General features: G+C 36.3%; 1 protein-coding gene across 2 annotated transcripts; it reads right to left on the reverse strand.

Moving 5' to 3' along the window:
* Positions 1 to 56: 56 nt before the first annotated feature.
* On the reverse strand, positions 57 to 12,990 carry vps37c (VPS37C subunit of ESCRT-I). 2 transcript variants are annotated; one of them, XM_035948514.2, is made up of 5 exons: positions 12,497 to 12,990; positions 11,494 to 11,603; positions 9,631 to 9,802; positions 5,666 to 5,748; positions 57 to 4,723 (listed from the first exon to the last, which is right to left on the reverse strand). In XM_035948514.2, the coding sequence occupies exons 2-5, from the start codon at positions 11,584 to 11,586 to the stop codon at positions 3,992 to 3,994; spliced, it is 1,080 nt and encodes a 359-aa protein (XP_035804407.1). In that variant the 5' UTR covers positions 11,587 to 11,603; positions 12,497 to 12,990; the 3' UTR covers positions 57 to 3,991. The 2 variants fall into 2 exon arrangements, with proteins under 2 accessions (XP_035804407.1, XP_054866209.1); XM_055010234.1 differs by having other exon boundaries at positions 12,862 to 12,964.
* Between the last annotated feature and the right edge of the window lie 10,631 nt (positions 12,991 to 23,621).

The raw sequence follows: 23,621 nt of genomic DNA on the forward strand, positions 1-23,621 counted from the left end.
AGCTTAGGTTCTTCCACAGCAGAATACAAATTTAGAGAGAGGATTATTTACGAATCTCACATCACTGCAGTTGCAATTTTATTTGAATTGATTGAATCGACACAAAACTGACGGCCAGCCTTGATATGTTCACTCCATTAAACTACACATGCCACACTTATTCTCACTCATAGTGCGAATGGAAGGGAAGTCAAACTGTTTTCCTCTGGGATCATCAGTTCGTCTTCAACGAGCAGGGATGGACAGAAGAGAGGGATGGACGGGAGGAAGGGGAAGACAAAGAAGGGATGAGTCTCTGGGGGAACAAGAAGAATGCAGTGGACAAATGTTTAACGCGTTTGTGTGTTCAACTTAGCGTGTCAACGACGAAGGTTTGGGCAAGCATCAGTGTCTTCAGGTAGGGTTTGACCACAGAACTCCTCCTACACCTTCATTAGACCGTCTACATTTCACATCTAACGCTTCTAACCAACTAAAAACTATTTCCTGTTCTTAGCACTGGAAATGGTCCAATCCCCTTTAGTTCCCCAAACATGTCGGCAGCCCAGAGATTTGAAGGGGAAAAATGCCTTAAGGTCAAAGCTCTTCAGCTCTGATACAGTGATTGAGTTACGTTTGTACAATACTAGAGTGCTCTTTTGTCGTTTTGTGTCTCATTTTTTAAATACTTTGTCTTGTTTTTGTTGTTTTTTTATCCATATTTTATCTGACTTTTGTCGTTTGTCTCACGTTTATGTCGTTTCGTGTTTTTTTTGTCTCTCTTTTGTCGTCTATTTTTTGTTTAGTTTCTCACTTTTGTCAGTTTTGGTCTCGTTTCTGTCATTTGTGTAATTTTTTTGTATCGTTTTTGTCGTTTTGTCCATTTTTTTCACTTTGTCACTTTTTTGCCTCTTTGTTTTGTTCTGATTTTTTGTCATTTTGTCACGTTTTTGTAATGTCTTGTTTTTGTCCTCATTTTGTCTAATTTTTGTCGTTTGTCTCACCTTTTTGTCATTTTCTGTTTCCTTTTTTTCTTGCTTGTGGTTTTTGTCTTATTTTGTCATCTTATGTTTTGCTTTGTTATGCATGCCGTTTTGTTTGGTCTCGTTTGTCATTTATCCATTTTTTTGTTGTTTTGTAACTTGTCTAATTTTTTGTCTTTTTGTTTAATTTTGTGTCGTTTGTCTCATTTTTTGATGTTTTGTGTCTCATTTTTGTAATATTTTGTCGTGTTTTTGTTGTTTCTATGTCTTTTTTATCTGACTTATGTCATTTTGATCATATAGTAAAACTGGTCCGGCCAACTGGAGATCAAACTGGGCTGAATGTGGAACTAAATTGAGTTGGACACCCCTGGGTTACGCGATCTAATGTGTCCTTTAGCTGTTTAAGTTGAGTCATGTATACTCTGTCAAAGATCTGTTTCTGACAGCAGCAAATTTTGTAAAAATGTACAAACGTCTCAGTAAAGAAACAGCGACACCTCTCGGTAGGGATATGCACCAGTAGAGTTGTTCATGACTCATCCAAGCTGCACCACCCTCTATTTTTAGAGCATCAGAGAACCATGCATAATGGAAAAGGTGCTGCTTGCTGTATTGAATCCACAAAAAAAATCACTTTCAAGTTCTGCTATTCCTCTCAGTGCAACAGTATTTTAAGACAACGGCAGTTTTCAGTGAAGAAAACTCTGCCGATGCTCCACGTAGCAGTAAATAGCTCAGGACCAAAACCAGAGCAAAGAGGAAACTCATGTTTCTGGGTCTGCCTGATGCAAAGACAATATTTAATGCTGCTTCTTCAAATCTTCACTGACATTTATTAGAATCAGAACAGTGGGTTATTTTGGAGACTTAGACACAGGAGGGCCTAGAAAGTGGTTTATCAGTAGCCAAACCGACAACAGGGGAATAGTTTGTAGTTGGGAGAAGGTTTACAACAGGGGTGTTCAACATGCGGCCCGTGGGCCAAAAGCAGCCCTCCAAAGGGTCCAATCCGGCCCTCAAAGTGTAAAAATTCCACAGAAGACATTAACTGCAGATTGTAAATTAGTAAAACTATAAATTTAAAATCACTTCTAGACTAGATTTTTTGTGGCTTTGTGTCTTGTTTTTGCTGTTTTTTGTCTGACTTCTGTCATTTGTCTTATGTTTCTATCGTTTTGTTTCTCGTCTTTGTCGTTTTGTTTTTTTTGTCTCGGGATTTGTCCATTTTTTTTGTTGCTGTGTAATTTTTTGATCAAATTTTTTGTCTTTTTTTGTTGTGTTTTGTGTCTTGTTTTTGTCATTTTGTCTCACTTTAATAAAAATTTGCTTTTGTCTTTTTTTGTCTGACTTTTGTCATTTGTCTCATGTTTTTGTTGTTTCGTGTTTCCTTTGTGTCTCGCTTGTGTTTTTTGTCTTATTGTTGTCATTTTGTGTTTTGCTTTATTCATTGCTTTGCATGCCGTTTTGTGTTTTTCTGTCTCATTTTTGTCATTTGTCCATTTTTTTGTCGCTTTGTAATTAGTATGTCTAATTTTTTTGTCTCTTGTTTTGTCATTTGTCCCTTTTTTTACATTTTGTGTCTTATTTTTGCAATATTATGTCTTGTTTTGGTTGGGTTTTATGTCTTTTTTTATCTGACTTTTGTCGTTTTGATCATATAGTAAAACAGGTCCGGCCCACTGGAGATCAAACTGGGCTGAATGTGGAACTAAACTGAGCTGGACACCTCTGGGTTACAGCGTACACCTTCGTCCTGTTAGCTAACATATGTTTTCTTCCCTGTTTTTCCTCTTCAGTAACTCTTTCTTAAATGATGAACAATCCTGAGAACTAAATAACAGGTGGCCCAAACTAAAAAAACCCAGCTCACAGTTCTGATTCCCAGCTAGCTAGCGCGTTAGCATGCTCCAGCTACAGTAGTTCCCCAACTAGCAGTGCGAACAGCTAGCGGTCCAGATATGAAGGGGAAAATTTTATATGAATTTTGAGAAAATTTGCCAAAGACAATCCAAGACAATCCAAGTAGATTCCCATTTCTATTCACTGCTGAACATTAGGAGTTCTTTTCATCTGTTTCTATTGCACTTGGTCACATATTGCTTTTATGAATTTTTCCACAACAAAGTCTAAAAACGTCTTCTATGATATTTCAAGATTTTTTCTAAATTTTTGGCATTTCCACGCAGGTTTTTTTTTTAAAACTATGAACATAAAAATAAGTGGATCGATGTGAAGATCAATGTGAAGAACAAACTTCACTGCACCGGTTTGTGGTGAAACACTGATGCTAACACAAAGCTGCAGCTAACTTCCTGTTAGGATTAAATCAGAGGAAAGGAGCAAAGCGAATCACTGCCATCAGCAGAAGCTTCTTAGGTTAAAGAAAGTAAAGTGTGACTTTGTGATTCTGGATTCCCACTGCCGACCAGTTACAGACCCCACACAATCATGCACGTTAATCATTAAACAAGAGTTCTACTTTGTGTCAGTCATTTGCTTTTCCATTTTAAATCCATTTGTTGGAGCCCGTGAGTGATAAAAGTCAAACCTTCCAACAGGAGCCACAGACGGACTCGTTCAGTCGGCTATCTGACACTGACGTAGTGTTACAAAGACTGAATTCGTCACGTATTTTTCATAAAGGGGAGTGCACTTGTGTGTTTATAAGGACTTTCTGATTGCCAAAGAGCAATACACACACTAGAAATGAAAGGAGAGGTAAGAGTGAGCGCATGAAGGGCCGGATAAAGTGTTTGAACACTTAAACACAACGCAACAACCTGAGACTAGTGAGGGCGAGTGAGGATGACACTGGAAGGGGAAAGGAAAGAGAGACAGACCATTGGAGAAAGAGAGAAATAGTGCAACAAAGAGAAGTAAAGCAAGAGACCTCTGGAGTGTGGGAGCACAGGAGAAAGGAAGAAGTTAGGGTCAGGAGAGTGGAGCTGAGGGAGGAAAGTGAAAAGGGTGAAACAGCAAAGAGGGAGGAAACTCAGAAGAACTGAGAGACAGGAGCTTTAGTGCTTTCAAGAGTACTGCTGTGGAACTCCATATCCTGGTCTGTAGATGGGTCTCCCCGTTGGCGACTGAGAATTGGAATAGGCGGGCCCTGCTGGGTAGCTGTAGCCCCCGTAGCTGTAGGAGGCCGGGTAGGGGGCAGGACCGCTTTGGGGGTGGTTGGGGGTGTACTGGCCGAACGCTGAGCCTCCGTGAGGGGCGGGGAAGGAGGGCTGAGTTGGGTAAGGACAGGCGGCTGAGGCTGGAGGCCCAAAAGCGGGCCTTGGGCCGGAGTAGCTCCCTGTTGGGTTGAAGGGCGAGCCTGAACCTGGGTAAGGAGGGAACTGTGACGGTGGGTTGGCCGGGATGGCCGCCGCCGCTGCCGCAGGGGGAGGGTTCGGCGGGGAGATGGGGTAGGGGCTGTAGGGCAGCCCAGAGGATGCCCCTGCAGACGATGAGGCTGGATGAGAGGCGTTCTGGTAGCTGGAGGACGGAGGTTTGGAGCTCGGCTGCTGCTGATTGGTGGTGGAGGCCGTCGTCGTGTGCTGATTCCACGGGGAGGGCGTGGAGGCGGCGTCCTGGCTGATGACGCCCGATGATGACGTCATGGCGGCGGAAGTGCTCTCGCTTCTCTGTCGCAGGATCTCCTGGAGTTTCTCTATCCGCACACGTCTTTTGTGGGCGAGAGAGCGCAGGGAGAGGAAACGGTCGAGGAAGGAGTCCAACGGCAGAGACCCGTCCAGAAACTCATCGGCTAGAGCCTGCAGACGAGACAGCAGCAAGAGGAAGTCAGGATTATTACTGAGATAGCACCAAACTCCCCCTGAACTGGTTTCTCAAGGTACCTCAGCAAACACTTCTACCCGCATTACTGCTGAGGTGAACAGTAAGGGATCCGTTTAGACCAGCGGTGTCGAACTCATTTTAGACACAAAACGTCAAAAAAAAATGACACAAACGACACAAAACAAAAAAATTAGACAAACAAGTTACAAAGCAACAAAAAAAATGGACAAACGACAAAAACGAGACAAAAAACACCCAAAACGGCACGCAAAACAACGAATAAAGCAACAAAACACAAAATGACAGCAATAAGACAAAAACCACAAGCGAGACGAAAAGGAAACAGAAAGCGACATAGACAAGAAACAAAACGACAAAAACATGAGAGGAACGACAAAAGTCAGACAAAAAAACAAAAACAAGACAAAATATTACAAAAATGAGACAAAACGACAAAACAACAATGAACAATCTAGTATTTTACTTTATGATCAAAACAACTTGTCATGGTCTAGAAATGAATTTAAATTTATAGTTTTACTAATTTACAATCTGCAGTTAATGTCTTCTCTGGAATTTTTACACTTTGAGGGCTGGATTGAACCTTTTGGAGGGCTGCTTTTGGCCCGCGGGCCACATGTTGTACACCCCTGACGTAGACGATCCACTAAGTCTTCATCTGTTTCATGCACTAACATTTAGATTTGTTTCAAACACTAACTCTGGAACGATAACAACGTTAAATTTCAAGGCAAAATGACCCATTAATTACACATTTTGGTTCTTTCATAGATGGATGTTCTACTGTGACCTTTCTGCTATGGCAGTTCTCCGTTCTTCTTCTTCACTCTCACAAGGGTACCTAACAAAGTGGCATGTGTGGCCAGTGAGGGTGTGTTTGAAAGGTGAACACTAACCTCTGACTCTGCCTCCGTTTTGCCGCCCTCTGTCTGTAGTCTGGAGAACAACGCCTGTGGAGACACCTGGCCCACCATCCCATCTGAGGAGATAAAAATCAAACAATAATTCCAGCACAGCGCAGAAAAAACCTGTTCAGTCTGATCTCCAGTGGACCGGACCAGTAAAACCACAACATAATAACTAATAAATAACCACAACTGCATTTTCCTTTGTTTTAGTGCAAAAAAGTACATTCTGAAAATGTTCACATTTAAGGAATTAACTTTTTAGTAAACATCGTGAACAACCTGACATTCATGAAGAAAAATAAATTCAGTTTCATCAACATTCAGCCTCAGTTTATCATTTCCACATTACAACTTCCAGATCACAGAGTGTCTACAAAGGAACACAACATTTAGTCATCTGGAACTGAACCATAAAAGATTTTACTTTAAAAAAGACAAAAAACAAGAAAAACGACAAAATATTATTAAAAAAAAGAGACACAAAATGACAAAAATGGACAAACGACAAAAACGAGGGAAAAAATGACACAAGCGAGACAAAAAGGAGAAACAAAATGATAAAAACGTGAGACAAACGACAAGTCAGACAAAAAAGACAAAAAACTACAAAAACAAGACAAAATATTACAAAAATGAGACACAAAATGACAAAAAAATGGACAAACAACAAAAACGAGAAAAGAAACAAAAACTGCCAAAAACGGCACACAAAACAACCAATAAAGTAAAACACAAAATGACAAAAAAAAGGGCAAAAACCACAAGCAAGATGGAACACAAACACAAAACGACAAGAATGAGAAACAAAACGACAAAAACATGAGACGAAAGTCAGACAAAAAAGACAAAAAACTACAAAAACAAGACAAAATATTACCAAAATGAGACACAAAATGACAAAAAACTTGACAAATGACACGAAACAAAAAAAGAGACCAAAAATTCTACAAAAAGTTACAAAGCGACAAAAAAATGGACAAACGACGCAAGCAAGACAAAAAAAGAAACACAAAACGACAAAAATGAGAAACAAAGCAATAAAAGCATGAGATAAGCAACAAAAGTCAGACAAAAAATACAATAAACAACAAAAACAAGACAAAATATTCAAAAAAATGAGACAAATGACAAAAGCACAATGATTCATGATTAAAATGACAAAAACGAGACAAAAAACAAAACAACAAAAATGGCACACAAAGCAACGAATAAAGCAAAACAGAAAATGACAAAAATAAGACAAAAAACACAAGCGAGATGAAAAGGAAACACAAAACGACAAAAACGAGACAAAAGTCAGATAAAAAGCGACAAAAACACGACAAAATATTTCAAAAATGAGACACAAAATGACAAAAGAACAATGAACCTGAATCCAGTATTTTACTTTAGGATCAAAACAACTTGTCATGGTCTTTTCGTTAGCTTTGTATCTATTTTTTTGTACCTTTTTTGTTTTATTTCGACTCATTTATCTAATTTTTTTTTCATTTTGTGTCTCATTTTGGTATTATTTTGTCTTGTTTTTGTTGTTTGTCTGACTTGTCGTTCGTCTCACGTTTTTGTCGTTTTGCTTCTCGTTTTGGTCTTTGTCTCACTTGTGTTTTTTGTCTATTTTCTTGTCATTTCGTCTCGTTTTTGTAATTTTTTGTCTTGTTTGTGTCTGTCCATTTTTTTCTTGCTTTGTATCGTTTTTGTCCATTTTTTGGTTTGCTTCGAGTCATTTATCTAATTTTTTGTCATTTTGTGTCTTATTTTTGTAATACTTCGTCCTGTTTTTGTTTTTTTTGTCTTTTTTTGGTCTGCGTTTTGTCGTTTGTCTCGTGTTTTTGTCGTTTTGTTTCTTGCTTTTGTCATTTTTTTGGTCTCGTTCGTGTAATTTTTTGTCTTGTGTGTGTCATTTGTCCATTTTTTGTTGCTTTGTATCTTTTTTTGGCTCTTTTTTTGTTTCATGTCATTTATCAAATTTTTTGTCATTTTTTTCCTCACTTTTGTCATTTTGTGTCTTTTTTAGTATTTTGTCGTTTTTGTTTTGTCTCTTTGTTCTCACTTTCGTCTCATGTTTTTGTCGTTTTGTTTCTTGCTTTTAGTTGCTTTGTGTTTCCTTTTTGACTCGTTTGAGTTTTTTGTCGTGTTGTTTCTCGCTTTGTCATTTTTGTGTCTCGTTTGTGTCGTCTGTGTAAGTTTTTGTCTTGTTTGTCCATTTTTTCGCTAGCTTCGTACCTTTTTTCCCTTTTTTGTGTTGTCATTTTGTGTCCCCATTTTTGTCATATTTCATCTGACTTTTGTGGTTTTGATCCTCCAGTAAATCCTCTATGGTTCAGTTCCAGATGACTAAATGTTGTGTTTCTTTGTAGACACTCTGTGATCTGGAAGTTGTAATGTGGAAATGATAAGCTGAGGCTGAATGTTGATGAAACTGAATTTATTTTTCTTGAGAAATTTCAGGTTTTTCATGAGGTTCAGTAAAAAGCTAATTCCTTAAATGTGAACATTTTTGCACTAAACCAAAGGAACCATTAGAAGTTGTGGTTATTTCTAGGTTATTCTGCTGTGGTTTTACTGGTCTGGTCCACCGTAGATCAGACTGGACTGAATGTGGAACCTGGACGAAGATGAATTTGACTACCCTGATATAGAATATGTAAAAGTTGAACTTTTTAATTACATTATGAAAACAGCCCTTTTTTATATTCTGTTTTTGGAGCTGTAGAGTTTCAGATGATAGCTCAGATATTTGTAGTAGAGGGATTAAATTTTAAGTTTCAAACAGAGATCTCAGGTGCTGTCAGGTATGCAGTCGGGCAAACACTCCTTGGTATGCAAATTATATGTAAATCAGCCACATTTTGTATGCAAATGAGATGTAAATGAACAGCTCCTTGCCCCTCCCCTCCAAGTCAAGACAGGGACAGGAAGTTGTCAACATTGAAAAAAAAGACACAAAAATTTGACAAACAAGTTACAAAGCAACAAAAAAAAATGGACAAACGACAAAAACAAGACAAAATATTACAAAATGAGACACAAAACGTCAAAAAAAGAGACAAACGACGATAATATTTAAAAAATTATACAAACAAGTTACAAAGCAACAAAAAAAAATAGACAAATGAAAAAAATGAGACAAAAAAATACAAAATGGCACGCAAAACAAATAAAGCAAAACACAAAATGACAAAAATATGACAAAAACCACAAGCGAGACAAAAAGGAAACACAAAACGACAAAAACAAGAAACGACAAAAACACGAAACGAACGACAAAAGTCAGACAAAAAAACAACAAAAACGAGACAAAAAATTACAAAATGAGACACAAAATTACAAAAAATTTGACAAACGACACAAAAAAAATTAGACAAACGAGTTACAAAGTAACAAAAAAATGGACAAACAACAAAAACGAGACAAAAAAACACAAAATGGCATGCAAAACAACGAATAAAGCACAACACAAAATGACAAAAATAAGACAAAAAACACAAGCGAGACAGAAAACAGAAACACAAAACGACAAAAATGAGAAACAAAACAAAAAAACGAGATGAACGACATAAGTCAGACAAAAAAACAAGACAAAATATTGCAAAAATGAGAGATTTTTTGACTGTAAAAAAATTGGCTCTACAAAATAATAAAACCTTTACTGCCTCTGTTTAACCCACGGCACGGTAACGTGTCTTATACTGAACCATGGAAAGGCAGAATGTAAAGGTCTTTTCTTCTGAATCGTGTTTACAGAATGGACAAACAGTTAAAGAAAACTGAAGAGAAACATTTCCTTTGTTAATCGGAGAAACATGGAGATGTAACAGGGATTTTTTGTTTAATAAATATGACTCTTCTGGTGGATTGCAGAAAAACATTGGTGACATATCCAAAGACTGGACCGACATAATCACATTTAACAGTCCATGCATTCATCCTCCACTGGCCCATCGTCGCCCTACCTCTCAGGGAGCTGTGTTGTCTGTAGGTTTCTCTGACGGCCTCCAGCTGAGAATATCTCTCCACCAGCAGCTCCTTTTGTGTCTCCAGACGAGGCTTCATGTCCAGGTTCTGCTCAGCCAGGCTGCGGTTCGACGCCAACGCCATCTCTCTTTCCAGCTGGATGTTCTGGATCTGAGGTGAAGAAGCACAGGGAATTATTATTCTATCTGTTTGTCATTTAATTTAGTTTATTTGATGTATTTCAGACATGCTACAGTAGCATAAAAGAAACAGAACAACCAAATCCAGAATGAGTCACATATTGAACATCTAGTCTTCATGGTGAAACGAGCATGTGGATTTTTAAATTAAACATTTCTTCTTAATTCATAATTTGCTAATTTTACTTCTGAACAGTTGTTGGATGTTATTAAGGAGTAACATGCTGCTGACTTTGAACATTATTCACGCAGTTCTGAGCTCATTATGTACGATCCTTATAGCTGTAGATCAGGAGAGTCCAACTCATTCTAGTTCAGGTTCCACATTCAGCCCAGTTTGATCTCCAGTGGACTGGACCAGTTTTACTATATGATCAAAACGGCTAAAGTCAGATAGAAAAAGACAAAAAAACAACAAAAACAAGACAAAACATTACAAAAATGAGACACAAAATGTCAAAAAAATTAGACAAATGACACGAAATAAACAAAAAGAGACAAAAAATTTGATAAAAAAGTTACAAAGCAACAAAAAATGGACAAACAACAAAAATGAGACAAAAAACACAAAACGAGACACAAAACAACGAATAAAACAAAACACAAAATGACAAAAATAAGACAAAAAATACAAGCGAGATGAAAAGGAAACACAAAACAAGAAACAAAATGACAAAAACAAGAGATGAAAGACAAAAGTCAGACAAAAAACAACAAAAACAAGAGAATTGCAAAAACAAGAGAAAATGCCAAAAAATTTGACAAACGACACGAAATAAAACAAAAACTAGAAAAAAAATTAGACAAAAAAATTGGACAAAAAATTAAACAAGTTACACTGCCATAAAAAAAAACACTAAACGACAAAAACGGCACACAAAACAATGATATAGCAAAACACAAAATGAAAAAAAATAAAGACAAAAAACACAAGCAAGACAAAAAAGAAACACAAAACGACAAAAAACAGAAACAAAACTACAAAAACATGAGACGAACAAGTCAGACAAAAAACAAAAACAAGAAAAAATATTTTAAAAATGAGACACAAAATGACAAAAAATTTGACAAACGACATAAAACAAAACAAAAAAGAGACAAAAGTTACAAAGCGACAAAAAAATGGACAAACAACAAAAACAAGACAAAAACACAAAACGACAAAAATGCCACACAAAACAATGAATAAATCAAAACACAAAGTGACAAAAATAAGACAAAAAACACAAGCGAGATGGAATAAAGCAAAACACAAAATGACAAACAAAATGACAAAAGAACAATGAACAATCTAGTATTTTATTTTATGATCAAAACAACTTGTCATGGTCAAGAAATGATTTTAAATTTATAGTTTTACTAATTTACAATCTGCAGTTAATGTCTTCTCTGGAATTTTTACACTTTGAGGGCCAGATTGGACCCTCTGGAGGACCGCTTTTGGCCCGCAGGCCGCATGCTGACACCCCTGATCTCTCTATGTTAACATGCTGCTGTTACAAATTTATTTCCTATTCTTCTACTTTATTATTTAAAATGACAGTCCAGCTCATCCTACCAAACACCTCTAAATTAAATTCTTAACTCCTCATAAAACTATTTCCTCAAACTCTGAGACAGCGATGTGAAGATGGGAAGCCAACAGTGAAGCATCATCTTTACCTCATCGGACTCCAGCGCCATAGACTCCACCCTCTCCGGGTTGTCCAGCAGCTCCTGCAGCTCCGATTGGCTGAGATCCTGGAGCTTCTCCATTTGATTTGCCAGGATGGCTGTTCGTCAGAGAGAAGCAAGGAAATGAAAGTTAAAACAGTGTTTGGAAACAGAAAGTGGAATGGTACCAATCATGAGCCCGTAATTATTAGTCCCATGTTGAAAACTCAAGGCAAAAGAAGCCACCTATTCATCTAATCCAGGGGTGTCCAACATGCGGTCATTTTTTCATTTTTGGAATATTTTGTCTTGTTTTTGGTGTTTTTTGTCTGACTTTCGTCTCATGTTTTTGTCGTTTTGTGTTTCTTTTTTGTCTCGCTTGTGTTTTTTGTCTTATTCTTGTCATTTTGTGGGAGGTTTTTGTCTCATTTGTCTTACTATTCTATTTTATTGTCGTTTTCTGTCTCACTTTTGTCATTTTTGGTCTAATCTTTGTCATTCGTCCATTTTTTTGTCGCTTTCTAACTTTTTTGTCTCATTTTTGTTTTGTTTTGTGTCATTTGTCTCACATTTTGTTCCTCGCGTTTGTCATTCTGTGTCTCATTTTTGTAATATTTTGTCTTGATTTTGCTGTTTGTCTGACTTTTGTTGTTTATTTCATGTATTTGTCATTTTGTGTGTCGTTTTTGTCATTTTTGGTCTAATTTTTGTCATTTCTAGATTTTTTTTGGTGCCTTCTAATTTTTTGTCTCATTTTTGTTTTGTTTCGTGTCGTTTGTCCCATTTTTTGTGGGATGTGGACCCTGGATTAGAATAAGTTGGACACCACTCGTCTACTCCCTTAATAAAACTACAATCATGTCGGTGGCAAACGTGGGCAGCCAAGACAGAAACACTTTCACAATGTAACGCTGTCCAGATAGAGCAGCTAGTTAAAGTCTAAACACACACACACTGCCCAGGTGAGTGACTGTAGGCCAGAGAACAGGTGAAGCCGGGAAACGGTACTCACACGGGGCTAGCAAACCAGATTCGGTGCGACACTGAGCGGTGGTGACATCCAACACCACCTCTTTATTTCCACTGACACGTCCTCAGGATCTCCGACCTTCCTCTTCCCACGCGGAATCCAGCTCAGTGGAAACAAGCCGAGTGGTTTTCGACGCCCTGTGGCCGGGGATCTAGCTAGCTACGGGCCGGTCTCAGCCGTCGGTTCGGCGGTGAATCCGGTGACAGCAGCGGTCGGTGCGATCGCAATGTCAGCCTCTCAACTTCCAGGGAAGCCCGACGGTTTGCCGACCGAAAACGGAGCTCACAGCGACGCCGCTTGGTCCTGACGACGACCACCAAACGTCTCCGTGTCTAGAAAACACTTACTGTGATAAACAGACGACAGCAGTTGGCCGAATTTGTCCCAGAATGGAGGAAATCCGACTAAAAATAGCAAAGTTTCACTCCACACTGACAGGAGCGGCCGCCATCTTTGGAAGCGTCTACGGTTTGCGGGTGTGGACGACACAGAAATACTCTAAAACCGAAGCCGTGGACTTCAACAACCCCCTTATTTATGTTTAGAAACATTTCAAATAATTATAGTTTTCCGATACACTCAGGTGTAATTATTTTTTAACACATCCAGTCTTAAATATGATGTCCCCCGCACGGCAGGCTAATGGTACGGTCCCGGTGCTCAGCTGACATAAGGGAAACCCCCACGTGACAACTACTGTTTTATTTTTGTCATTTTCTGTTTTGCTTTATTCATCGTTTTGTGTTTTTTTGTCGCGTTTTTGTCGTTTGTCCATTTTCTTGTCGCTTTGTAATTTTTTTGTAGATTTTTTTTGTCTCTTTTTTTGTTTTGTTTCATGTCGTTTGTCAAATTTTTTGTTGTTTTGTGTCTCATTTTTGTAATATTTAGTCTTGTTTTTGTTGTTTTTTTTGTCTGACTTTTGTAGTTCCTCTCAAGTTTTTGTTGTTTTGTTTCTTGTTTTTGTCGTTTTGTGTTTCCTTTTTGTTTTGCTTATGGTTTTTGTCTTATTTTTGTCATTTTGTGTTTTACTTTATTCATTTTGTCTTTTTTGTGTCGCTTTTGTCGTTTGTCCATTTTCTTGTCACTTTGTAATTTTTTTGGTCATTGTTCTTTTGTCATTTTGTGTCTCATTTTTGTAATATTTTGGCTTGTTTTTGTTGTTTTTTGTCTGACTTGTTCGAACAGAGACAGCACGATTTGTCATTGAAAATGAAATCTGGAATTGAAAGAGGAAACATTAAATGTTTGTAAATAAACAACTTTTATAGACTCTGAAAAAAGCCTACTAAAAATAAAAACGTAGATATTCAAATTCCATAATTATTTATTCTGGAAACAATTACTTATCAATAAAAAATGACTGGATATCACTAAAATGTCAACAAAATAACCTTCTGAATTTAATACCAACCACCTTCTAATTAGCTAAACAATCATAAAATGAGCTGATTCAGAAAAATTTTGGATTGTGTTCTTTTTATTAAGTTCAGATAATCATGACAGATGTTTCTTTTTTGGCAATATATCACATTTTATATGTAAAATAACAAATTAAATCCCTTTCCACTAAGTTCCCCATCATAGAAACATCTCTCCAAGAAGTGTGTTGATTCCAGATCACATGACCTGCTCCGCATGATGTCATTTCCTCCTGAAGAAAAGACTGGCCAGACTCCAAAGCTTTCTGAGTAATTTAATATAAAATAGTCAACAGGTTTACTGCAATATCTTTAGAAATAACTTTACATTTAACTCAGTTGTATCTATAATATTTAGAAGAATCGTTCTCTAAAATGCCATGTGGTGTTTGGTTATAGGCGGCCATGTTGGTTTTAGGCCTAAAAACAGCAAAAATGTCAACTATGATACAAAAAGTCCTGCTGTTATATATAGACCCATCCAGAATGACTTTGAAATGATCCATAATTACAGAAAATTAGTCCAGAATGACATGAAATTTGTCTGAAATGGCTCAAGCATTATTCCAAGATTTTTAAAAAAATGTCCAAAATGACTCAAAAAATGTCCAAAATTGCAGAAAATTAACCTAGAATGACAAGAAATTTGGCCAAAATGACTTGAAAAAGGTCCAAGGTGACGAGAAATTTGTCCAAAATGACTTTAAAAATGTCCAAGATGACAAGAAATTTGTCCAAAATGACCTGAAAATTGTCCAAGATGACAAGAATATTGTCCAAAATGACTCAAAAATTTCCAAAATGACAAGAAAATTGTCCCAAGGACAAAAAATGTCAAAATAACTAGAAAATTGTCCAAAATTACAGAAAATTAATCTAGAATGACATGAAAATTGTCCAAAGTGACTCGAAAATTGTCCAAAATAACTCGAAAATTGTCCATAATGACCTGAAATGATTTGATAATTGTCCAAAATGACTTGAAAATTGTCCACAATGACTCAAAAATTAGACTTAATGCAATATCTTTATAAATAATTTTCAATTTCAATTTGACTTAGTTGTATATATAATATTTAGAGGAATCTTTCTCTAAAATGCCATGTGGTGTTTGATGATTTTAGGCCTGAAAACAACAAAAATGTCGACTATGATACAAAAAGTCCTGCAGTCATATATTGACCCAGATATTCAAAATGATTTCACTTTATTTGGGTATTTTTTGTACTTTGATATAATTTTCAGTTACATTTTTTTGATTATTTCTTTATATCTGTGTTTTTACAGTCATATTTTTCAATTTTTTTTAACAGTCATTTTTTTTTTTTTAAATGAACTGATTGCAGCATTCATATAACACACAGATGTATGTATGTTGCTAATTACATCCGTGTTGCTAAAACGTGAAGTGAACTCGGCTAGTATTTAGGTATTTAAAGTAATCTGCCTTGTTGACATCCTTTATGTTAACTTGGTTAAAAAGCATGATACTGTTTATTGCTTTGATTTTTTAAAATTTATTTCGTAAATTATGTTTTAAAACTTGTATGGTATCATATAGTCACCAACAATCGATTTTAAACTATTACATGAGATTCATTGGAAGACAGTTTTATTTTAATAAATACAAACTGGATGATTCAAATTGTAATGTTTTAATTTAATACAATAAAAAAAATCACTGTGTGCATACAACTTTAGCAGGTGTGTGTTTGTGGATAAAAGGTTTCACTTCATTAAACTACTGTGACATCAGGAAACTGGACTCAGTTCATTAGATCTTCTACAACATGAACAGGTTCAAGAAGACGGCATTTACTGTTAGAAACAGAATCTATCAGAACATCTCAAATAGGTTGCTTTAGGTAACATGGTCTCATTCAAAGTCTAGACCAGGGGTGTCCAACATGAGGCCCGCGGGCCAAAAGTGGTCCTCCAGAGGGTCCAATCCGGCCCTCAAAGTGGAAAAATTCCAGAGAAGACATTAACTGCAGATTGTAAATTAGTAAAACTAGAAATTTAAAATCATTCGCTTTTGTCGTTTTGTGTCTCATTATTGTAACAGTTTGTCTTGTTTTTGTTGTTTTTTCTCTTTTGTTGTCTGACTTTTGTGGTTTTGATCCTCCAGTAAATCCTCTCTGGTTCAGTTCCAGATGATGATTCAAATTTAAATTTTAAGTCACACATCAAAAACCTTGTAAAAACTGTAAACTATAATCTGATAAACTTTCGGCACATTAGAGGCTGTCTATCTGTGGATGCTGCAAAGACCTTCATGCACGCTATGATCCTGTCCCACATGTATGATCCTGTCCCACATGTATGATCCTGTCCCACATGTATGATCCTGTCCCACATGTATGATCCTGTCCCACATGTATGATCCTATCCCACATGTATGATCCTGTCCCACATGTATGATCCTGTCCCACATGTATGATCCTGTCCCACATGTATGATCCTGTCCCACATGTATGATCCTGTCCCACATGTATGATCCTGTCCCACATGTATGATCCTGTCCCACATGTATGATCCTGTCCCACATGTATGATCCTGTCCCACATGTCCCATTGGATCACATGTTGGGGACAAGCTGGACAGGCAGTCATCAAACTGCTGGAGTCTCTTTACAAACAGACTTTGAAAATCCTGGACAAAAAATCTATGCAATACCACCATTGTAGGATTTTAGATAAGCATCATCTTCTGAGCTTTGAAAATTTTAAATTATTTTCAAATATGTGTCTTATTTTTGTAATTTTAAATGGTTTGGCCTCTCCTCTGCTGCGCCACTTCGTTCAGTATTGCTCGGCACAATCTATAAAATCCACGAGGATATCTTCCACCACTGACTGTTCAACACCTTTTCAACACACCACCTTTGGACAGTCAGCTTTCTCTGTAAAAGCTACAACTCAGTGGAACGCCCTGCCTGATGACATTAACAACTGTACTTCTATCAGCAGTTTTAAAAGCAAACTGAAAAACTTGCTTAAGAACTGCAACCATTAATGTCTTTCTAATTGGTATTTGTGTGTGACTGTGTGTACATGTGTGCTTTTAAGAGTGTGTGTGCGTATAATGTTTTGTTTCACTGTGTCATGTACTTTTTTGTAACATTTTAATGTTTTGATGTTTTTATTGTGACCTGCCAAGGGACTGCAGATGGAAATTAGCTTAAAGCTAACTCTGGTGCAATACATCAAATGGAAACATTTATGTTTAATATTGTACGTGGTCCCTTTTTAAATAAACTAATAATAATAATATTAATGACTAAATGTTGTGTTTCTTTGTAGACACTCTGTGATCTGGAAGTTGTAATGTGGAAATGATAAACTGAGGCTGAATGTTGATGAAACTGAATTTATTTTTCTTCATAAATTTCAGGTTGTTCATGAAGTTTAGTAAAAAGATAATTCCTTAAATGTGAACATTTTTGCACTAAAACAAAGGAACCATTAGGAGTTGTGGTTATTTATAGGTCATTATTTACAGTACACCCAGTTAGAGAACCAATATCTGAGTTTCATATAGATTCATATAGAGCTGCCATTGTCAAAATCACTGAAACCAAATGTTCATCCATTCTGATGTTTAATTAAAATATTAACAGAAGCTGTTGGCCTTTATGTGCAGGATTATGGATCAGTAAACCCGTTCTGCTGCTACATGACGACTGAATGGGAATCATTTACTGTCAAAACTTCTTTTCTAACTGCCACTGTGGTCCCACTGCACACTATCAGAACAAGTTTAGTTTAGAATTACACTCATATAATCTGTATTATAAATATTAATTTCACAGGAATACCCACTGGGTGCCGACCCAATGCTGTAAAACAAATATCTGCAGGATTTTCAAAAAGGTTTTTGCTTACAAAGAGGAAGGTGTGGTATGTACATTTACCCAGTGTGTGTGTTTGTGAGTCTATTTAAGTGTTGTGAAGGCCGACACAGACAGCAGGCAGTGCATGACCACAGCAACACAGTCATAGAGCAGCAGCAGCAGTGTCACGCTCCAGGAGTAGGCCTGCCGAGACAAGACAACACAACAGAAACTTAAAAACAACGCATTATTAACATTACTGCAAAGCCCCTTTTAGATGTGGACTCCGTCTGGTTAGTCCAGGGGTGTCCAACATGCGGCCCGCGGGCCAAAAGCGGCCCTCCAGAGGGTCCAATCCGGCCCTCGAAGTGTAAAAATTCCAGAGACTAAGTCAGACAAAAAGAAATAAAACAAGACAAAATATTACAAAAATGAGACAAAAAATGACCCAAAAAAAGACCAAAACAACAAGTGAGACAAAAAGGAATCACAAAACGACAAAAACATGAGACTGAAGTCAGACACAAAGCAATAAAATGAGACAAAATATTACAAAAATGAGACAAAAAACAACGAATAAAGCAAAACACAAAATGACCAAAAAAAAGACGAAAACAACAAGTGAGACGAAAAGGAATCACAAAACGACAAAAACATGAGACTAAAGTTAGACCAAAAAACAACAAAACAAGACAAAATATGACAAAAAGGAGGCAAAAACTACAAAACATTTGACAAATGACAATAAACAAAACAAAAAAGAGACAAAAAAGTTACAGTGACAAAAAAATGGACAAACAACAAAAACGAGACAAGAAACAAAAACTGCCAAAAACGGCACACAAAACAACCAATAAAGTAAAACACAAAATGACAAAAAAAGGGCAAAAACCACAAGCAAAATGGAACACAAACACAAAACGACAAGAATGAGAAACAAAATGACAAAAACATGAGACGAAAGTCAGACAAAAAAAGACAAAAAAACAACAAAAACAAGACAAAATATTACAAAATTGAGACACAAAATGACAAAAATGAGAGACAAAATGACAAAAACAGATGAAAGTCAGATAAAAAAAACAACAAAAAACAACAAAAACAAGACAAAATATTACAAAATGAAACACAAAAAGACAAAAAATTTGACAAGCGACATGAAACAAAAGACAAAAAGAAAAAAATTGACCAAAAAAATGACAAATGACAAAAATGAGACAAAAAAACTCAAAATGACAAAAAATGAGACGAAAATCAGACCAAAAAAAGGCAAAATCAACAAAAACAAAACAAAATATTCCAAAAATGAGACACAAAACAATGAACAATCTAGTATTTTACTTTAGGATCAAAACAACTTGTCATGGTCTAGAAATGATTTTAAATTTATAGTTTTACTAATTTACAATCTGCAGTTAATGTCTTCTCTGGAATTTCTACACTTTGAGGGCCGGATTGGACCCTCTGGAGGACCGCTTTTGGCCCATGGGCCGCATGTTGGACACCCCTGAAATAAACTAGTGGTTATTGTGACAGTGATAAGCTCCTATAGAACTCCTTTGTGTGATCTTGGTTGAGAGGTAAATATTGACTCTCTGTGAGTTTGCCTGAATGAGGAACATGAATAAAAGTGACAGAAATTTTAGTAAAAATAAAAACATAGAAAAACAACAGAAAGTTGAAGTTGAAAAGAAGTGAAAATAAAGAGAAGTTTTACAGATACTGACTGCCAGATGTTCTGGAGGACAGTGGTAATATGACCAGTGGTAGTAGTGGTGGTCATCAGGGACGGGCAAACACCGGTCTTCATTGTGTAGAGTGTTGAGGCTGTAGCAGTAGAGGCAGAAGGCCAGCAGCGCCCCCAGCAGGCCGATCACATTACTGCAGGCACAACCCTGAAGCTGGAGAAGTCAATAAACATCCATCAGTGTGACACACTGGAGCTATGTTTCAAAAGTAAAGTCATATTACAGTTAGCTGTCTGTTTGCTTATGTCCTAAACCAGGGGTGTCCAACATGAGGCCCGCGGGCCAGAAGTGGTCCTCCAGAGGGTCCAATCCGCCCCTCAAAGTGTAAAAATTCCAGAGAAGACATTAACTGCAGATTGTAAATTAGTAAAACTATAAATTTAAAATCATTTCTAGACCATGACAAGTTGTTTTGATCAGAAAGTAAAATACTAGATTGTTCATTGTTCTTTTGTCATTTTGTGTCTCATTTTTGTAATATTTTGTCTTGTTTTTGTTGTTTTTTGTTTGCTTTATTCATTGTTTTGTGTATCATTTTTGTCATTTTGTTTCATGGTTTTGTCATTTTTTGACGTTTGTCCATTTTTTGTCGTTTTGTAACTTTTTTGTCTAATTTTTCTGTCATTTTTTGTTTTGTTTTTTGTTGTGTCATTTGTCTCATTTTTTCCCATTTTGTTTTTCGCTTTTGTTGTTTGTGTGTCATTTTGGTAATATTTTGTCTTGTTTTTGTTGTTTTTAGTCTTTTTTTGTCTGACTTTTATCGTTTATGTCACGTTTTGGAGGATCCCTTGTAAAATACCAGATTGTTCATTGTTCTTTTGTCATTTGGTGTCTCATTTTTGTGATATTTTGTCTCTTGTTTTTGTTGCTTTTTGTCTGACTTTCATCTCATGTTTTTATTGTTTTGTTTCTGGTTTTTGTCATTTTGTGTTTTTTTGGCTTGTTTTTGTCGTTTGTCCATTTCTTTGTCGCTTTGTAACTTTTTTCGAATGTGTTGTCTTTGTTGTTTTGTTTCATGTTGTTTGTCAATTTTTTTGTCATTTTGTGTCTCATTTTTGTAATATCTTGTTTTTGTTATTTTTTTGTTGTTTGTTGTCTGACTTTCGTCTAATATTTTTGTAGTTTTGTTTCTCGTTTTTGTGGTTTTGTGTTTCCTTTTTGTCTCGCTTGTGGTTTTTGTCTCATTTTTGTCATTTTGTGTTTTGCTTTATTTTGTTGTTTTATGTGCCGTTTTTGTTGTTTTGTATTTTGTGTCATTGTCTGTCAATTTTTTTGTAATTTTGTAACTTTTTTGTCGATTGTTTTGTCTCTTTTTTCATTTTGATCATGAATCATTGTTCTTTTGTGTCTCATTTTTTGGAATATTTTGTCTTGTTTTTGTTGTTCATTGTCTTTTTTGTCAGATTTTTGTTGCTTGTCTCATGCTTTTGTTGCTTTGTTTCTCATTTTTTGTCGTTTTGTGTTTCTTTTTTTGTCTTGCTTGCGTCATTTGTCTATTTTTTTATTGCTTTGTTTCTCATTTCTTGTCTTCTTTTTGGCAGTTTTTGGTCATTTGGATCATAAATCATTGTTCTTTTGTGGCTTTGTGTCTCATTTTTGGACTCTTTTGTCTTGTTTTTGTTACTTTTTGTATGACAAAAATGTTTTTTGCACTAAAAGAAAGGGAAAAAATTAGAAGTTGTGGTGTTTATATGTTATTATGCTGTGATTTTACTGGTTTGGTCTACTAGAGATTAAACTGGACTGAATGTGGAACCTGGACTAAGATGAGTTTGACTCCTCTGGACTAAATATTTGTTGTGATAATGGAAATACAGACAGTAAAACATTTGACTGATTTGACTTGACATCCAAGCTGTCGAACACAAAGCTGTAGATGAGCTGGTTTTATGAACGTACCAGTAGTCTGCTGGGGTTCCTCTCATTGGCGATGGTGAAGGATCCTCCAATCACAATCTGCAACACAAACACATAGACATGCAGTGATGGAAGTGACTGGAACACATGTTCGATGCCACATGTAACCTACTTTCCATGCATGTATTGCTTCAAATTAAGTTTTACTTTAGACCTCCAACTTCATAACCACTACGTAACTCAACAAAAAGGATTTTAACAATATAGGACCTGAAAGTTAAGGAGCTGTATCATCGAGCTAACTTTGCTCACTGCTACAGTGGAAAAAATGCTCCTCTCAAAAAAAGAAAAAAAACTTTATTTCAAGGAACTTTTACCTTGAAATAAGTGAAAAAAATCTGGCAATAGAACAAGTGAAAAATGGCTTGGTAAGATTTCTTGAAATAAGATATGATATTTAGAATCTTGAGATCTCAAAATTAGCTGATAAAACTTATTTTAAGCTCTATTTTCCCGGGATTGTCAAGCTTAGGTGTTTTAAAATAAGCCAGATATGCTAAAAGAAAAATACTAGATTTTCACTCAAAAATAGATTTTTACTTTCATGTAACCTCATAATTTGAGATGTATTAACCCTCCTGCTGTCTTCATTTACAGGCACCAAAAAATATTGTTTCCTTGTCTGAAAAAAAAAAGAAAAAAATCAGCAAAAAAAAATTCCACAAATTTCTAAAAATTTCTAAAACCTTCAGGAAGAAAATTCCAATAATTCCTTAAAAGTTTCCCTGAAAAGGTTTATTTTAAGACAATCCTTCAAATTTGGCAAGAAAATTCTTGGAAATATTTTCAAAAAATGAGTAAACATCTTCCAAAAAAATCCTAAAAATATCTAAAGTGATTCCATATATATCAGTAAAACTTCGAATATATTCTTAAGAACATTCACATAAAAATCAACCAAAATCCAGTGAAATTCGCTGGATTTTGGTTGATTTTTTGTGTGAATTTTCTTAAGGAATATTTTTAACATTTCTTTTTTTCCACCAAAAAATTTTCAAAAAAATTCCCGAAAATGTTGAAAATGTGGACATCAGAAGTTTCACTCCGAAAATATATTTTTTTCTCCCACATTTTCAAACTTTAAAATGGGTCATTTGACCCACGGGACGACATGAGGGTAAAACTTATTTTGAGTTTTCTTGTAAAATTGTAAAAAAACAAGATAATTTCAAGAATGTTTGAATTAAAAAGATATTTAAGATGCATTGTCTTAAAACAAGTCCCTCCATCTAGATAGATAGATAGATAGATAGATAGATAGATAGATAGATAGATAGATAGATAGATAGATAGATAGATAGATAGATAGATAGATAGATAGATAGATAGATAGATAGATAGATAGATGCTTTATTTGTCATTGCACACTTTCATATACAATGAAATTACATTGAGCTGCCCTGCCAATGACAGCTCCAGCTGCTGCGCGGCGCCTTTCTTCAGGAAAAAAAAAGAAAAAGACATGTTGGGATCTGGGTAGGGATAGCAGAGGGTAAAAGAAAAAAAAGGCTCATTGTATCAAATGAAACCTCCAATCATTGGGAAATTCAATTTGGGAAGGAAACCTAAAAAAAAACCAAACCCGCAAACAGGCAAAGCATGATGTCAGACAAGGATAGTTGGGATAAGGATGTGGGGTGGTGGAGGGGGGAGCACTGCACAGTTAGCCGGTTCCTGTGCAGCAAATTACTGCATGGATTCCTGACTCCTGTGTATAGTTCATGAGTCCGAATGTTTGTGTATGCGTGTAGCCCATCTTCTTCCGTCTCAGACCTCCGGTGTCTCAGTTCGCGAGGGTGGGAGCGCGATAACACAGCAAGGTTGCTATGGAGATGTCCTCAGTTGGCCCGGTCCAAAAGTCAACCGGTGTCCTTGGGAAGGTGGGGGGGGGGTGTAGGAGAGCTATCTCTTGGCCATGAAACTTCCAGAGGAGTTTGTTATTGTTCCAGGGGCACCAGAATGTAATCAGTTATCTTCATGTTTAGGCAGGAGAGGAATAATTTCACCTTCCCCCTACTGCTCTCAACAATTTTAGACCTCAGCTGTAGCGATTCTCACCCTAATGGCTTCCAATCTGCCACTCAAATCAACAGTCACAAATAGTTCATCTTACGATTGAGTTCGTCATACCGAGCATCGGCAGCCGTGATCCGATCGTTTGCACAGACCAGCAGAGTTTGGATGTCGTTTCT

The sequence above is a fragment of the Amphiprion ocellaris genome, chromosome 4, assembly GCF_022539595.1.
Source record: "Amphiprion ocellaris isolate individual 3 ecotype Okinawa chromosome 4, ASM2253959v1, whole genome shotgun sequence".
Classification (NCBI taxonomy): Eukaryota; Metazoa; Chordata; class Actinopteri; family Pomacentridae; genus Amphiprion; species Amphiprion ocellaris.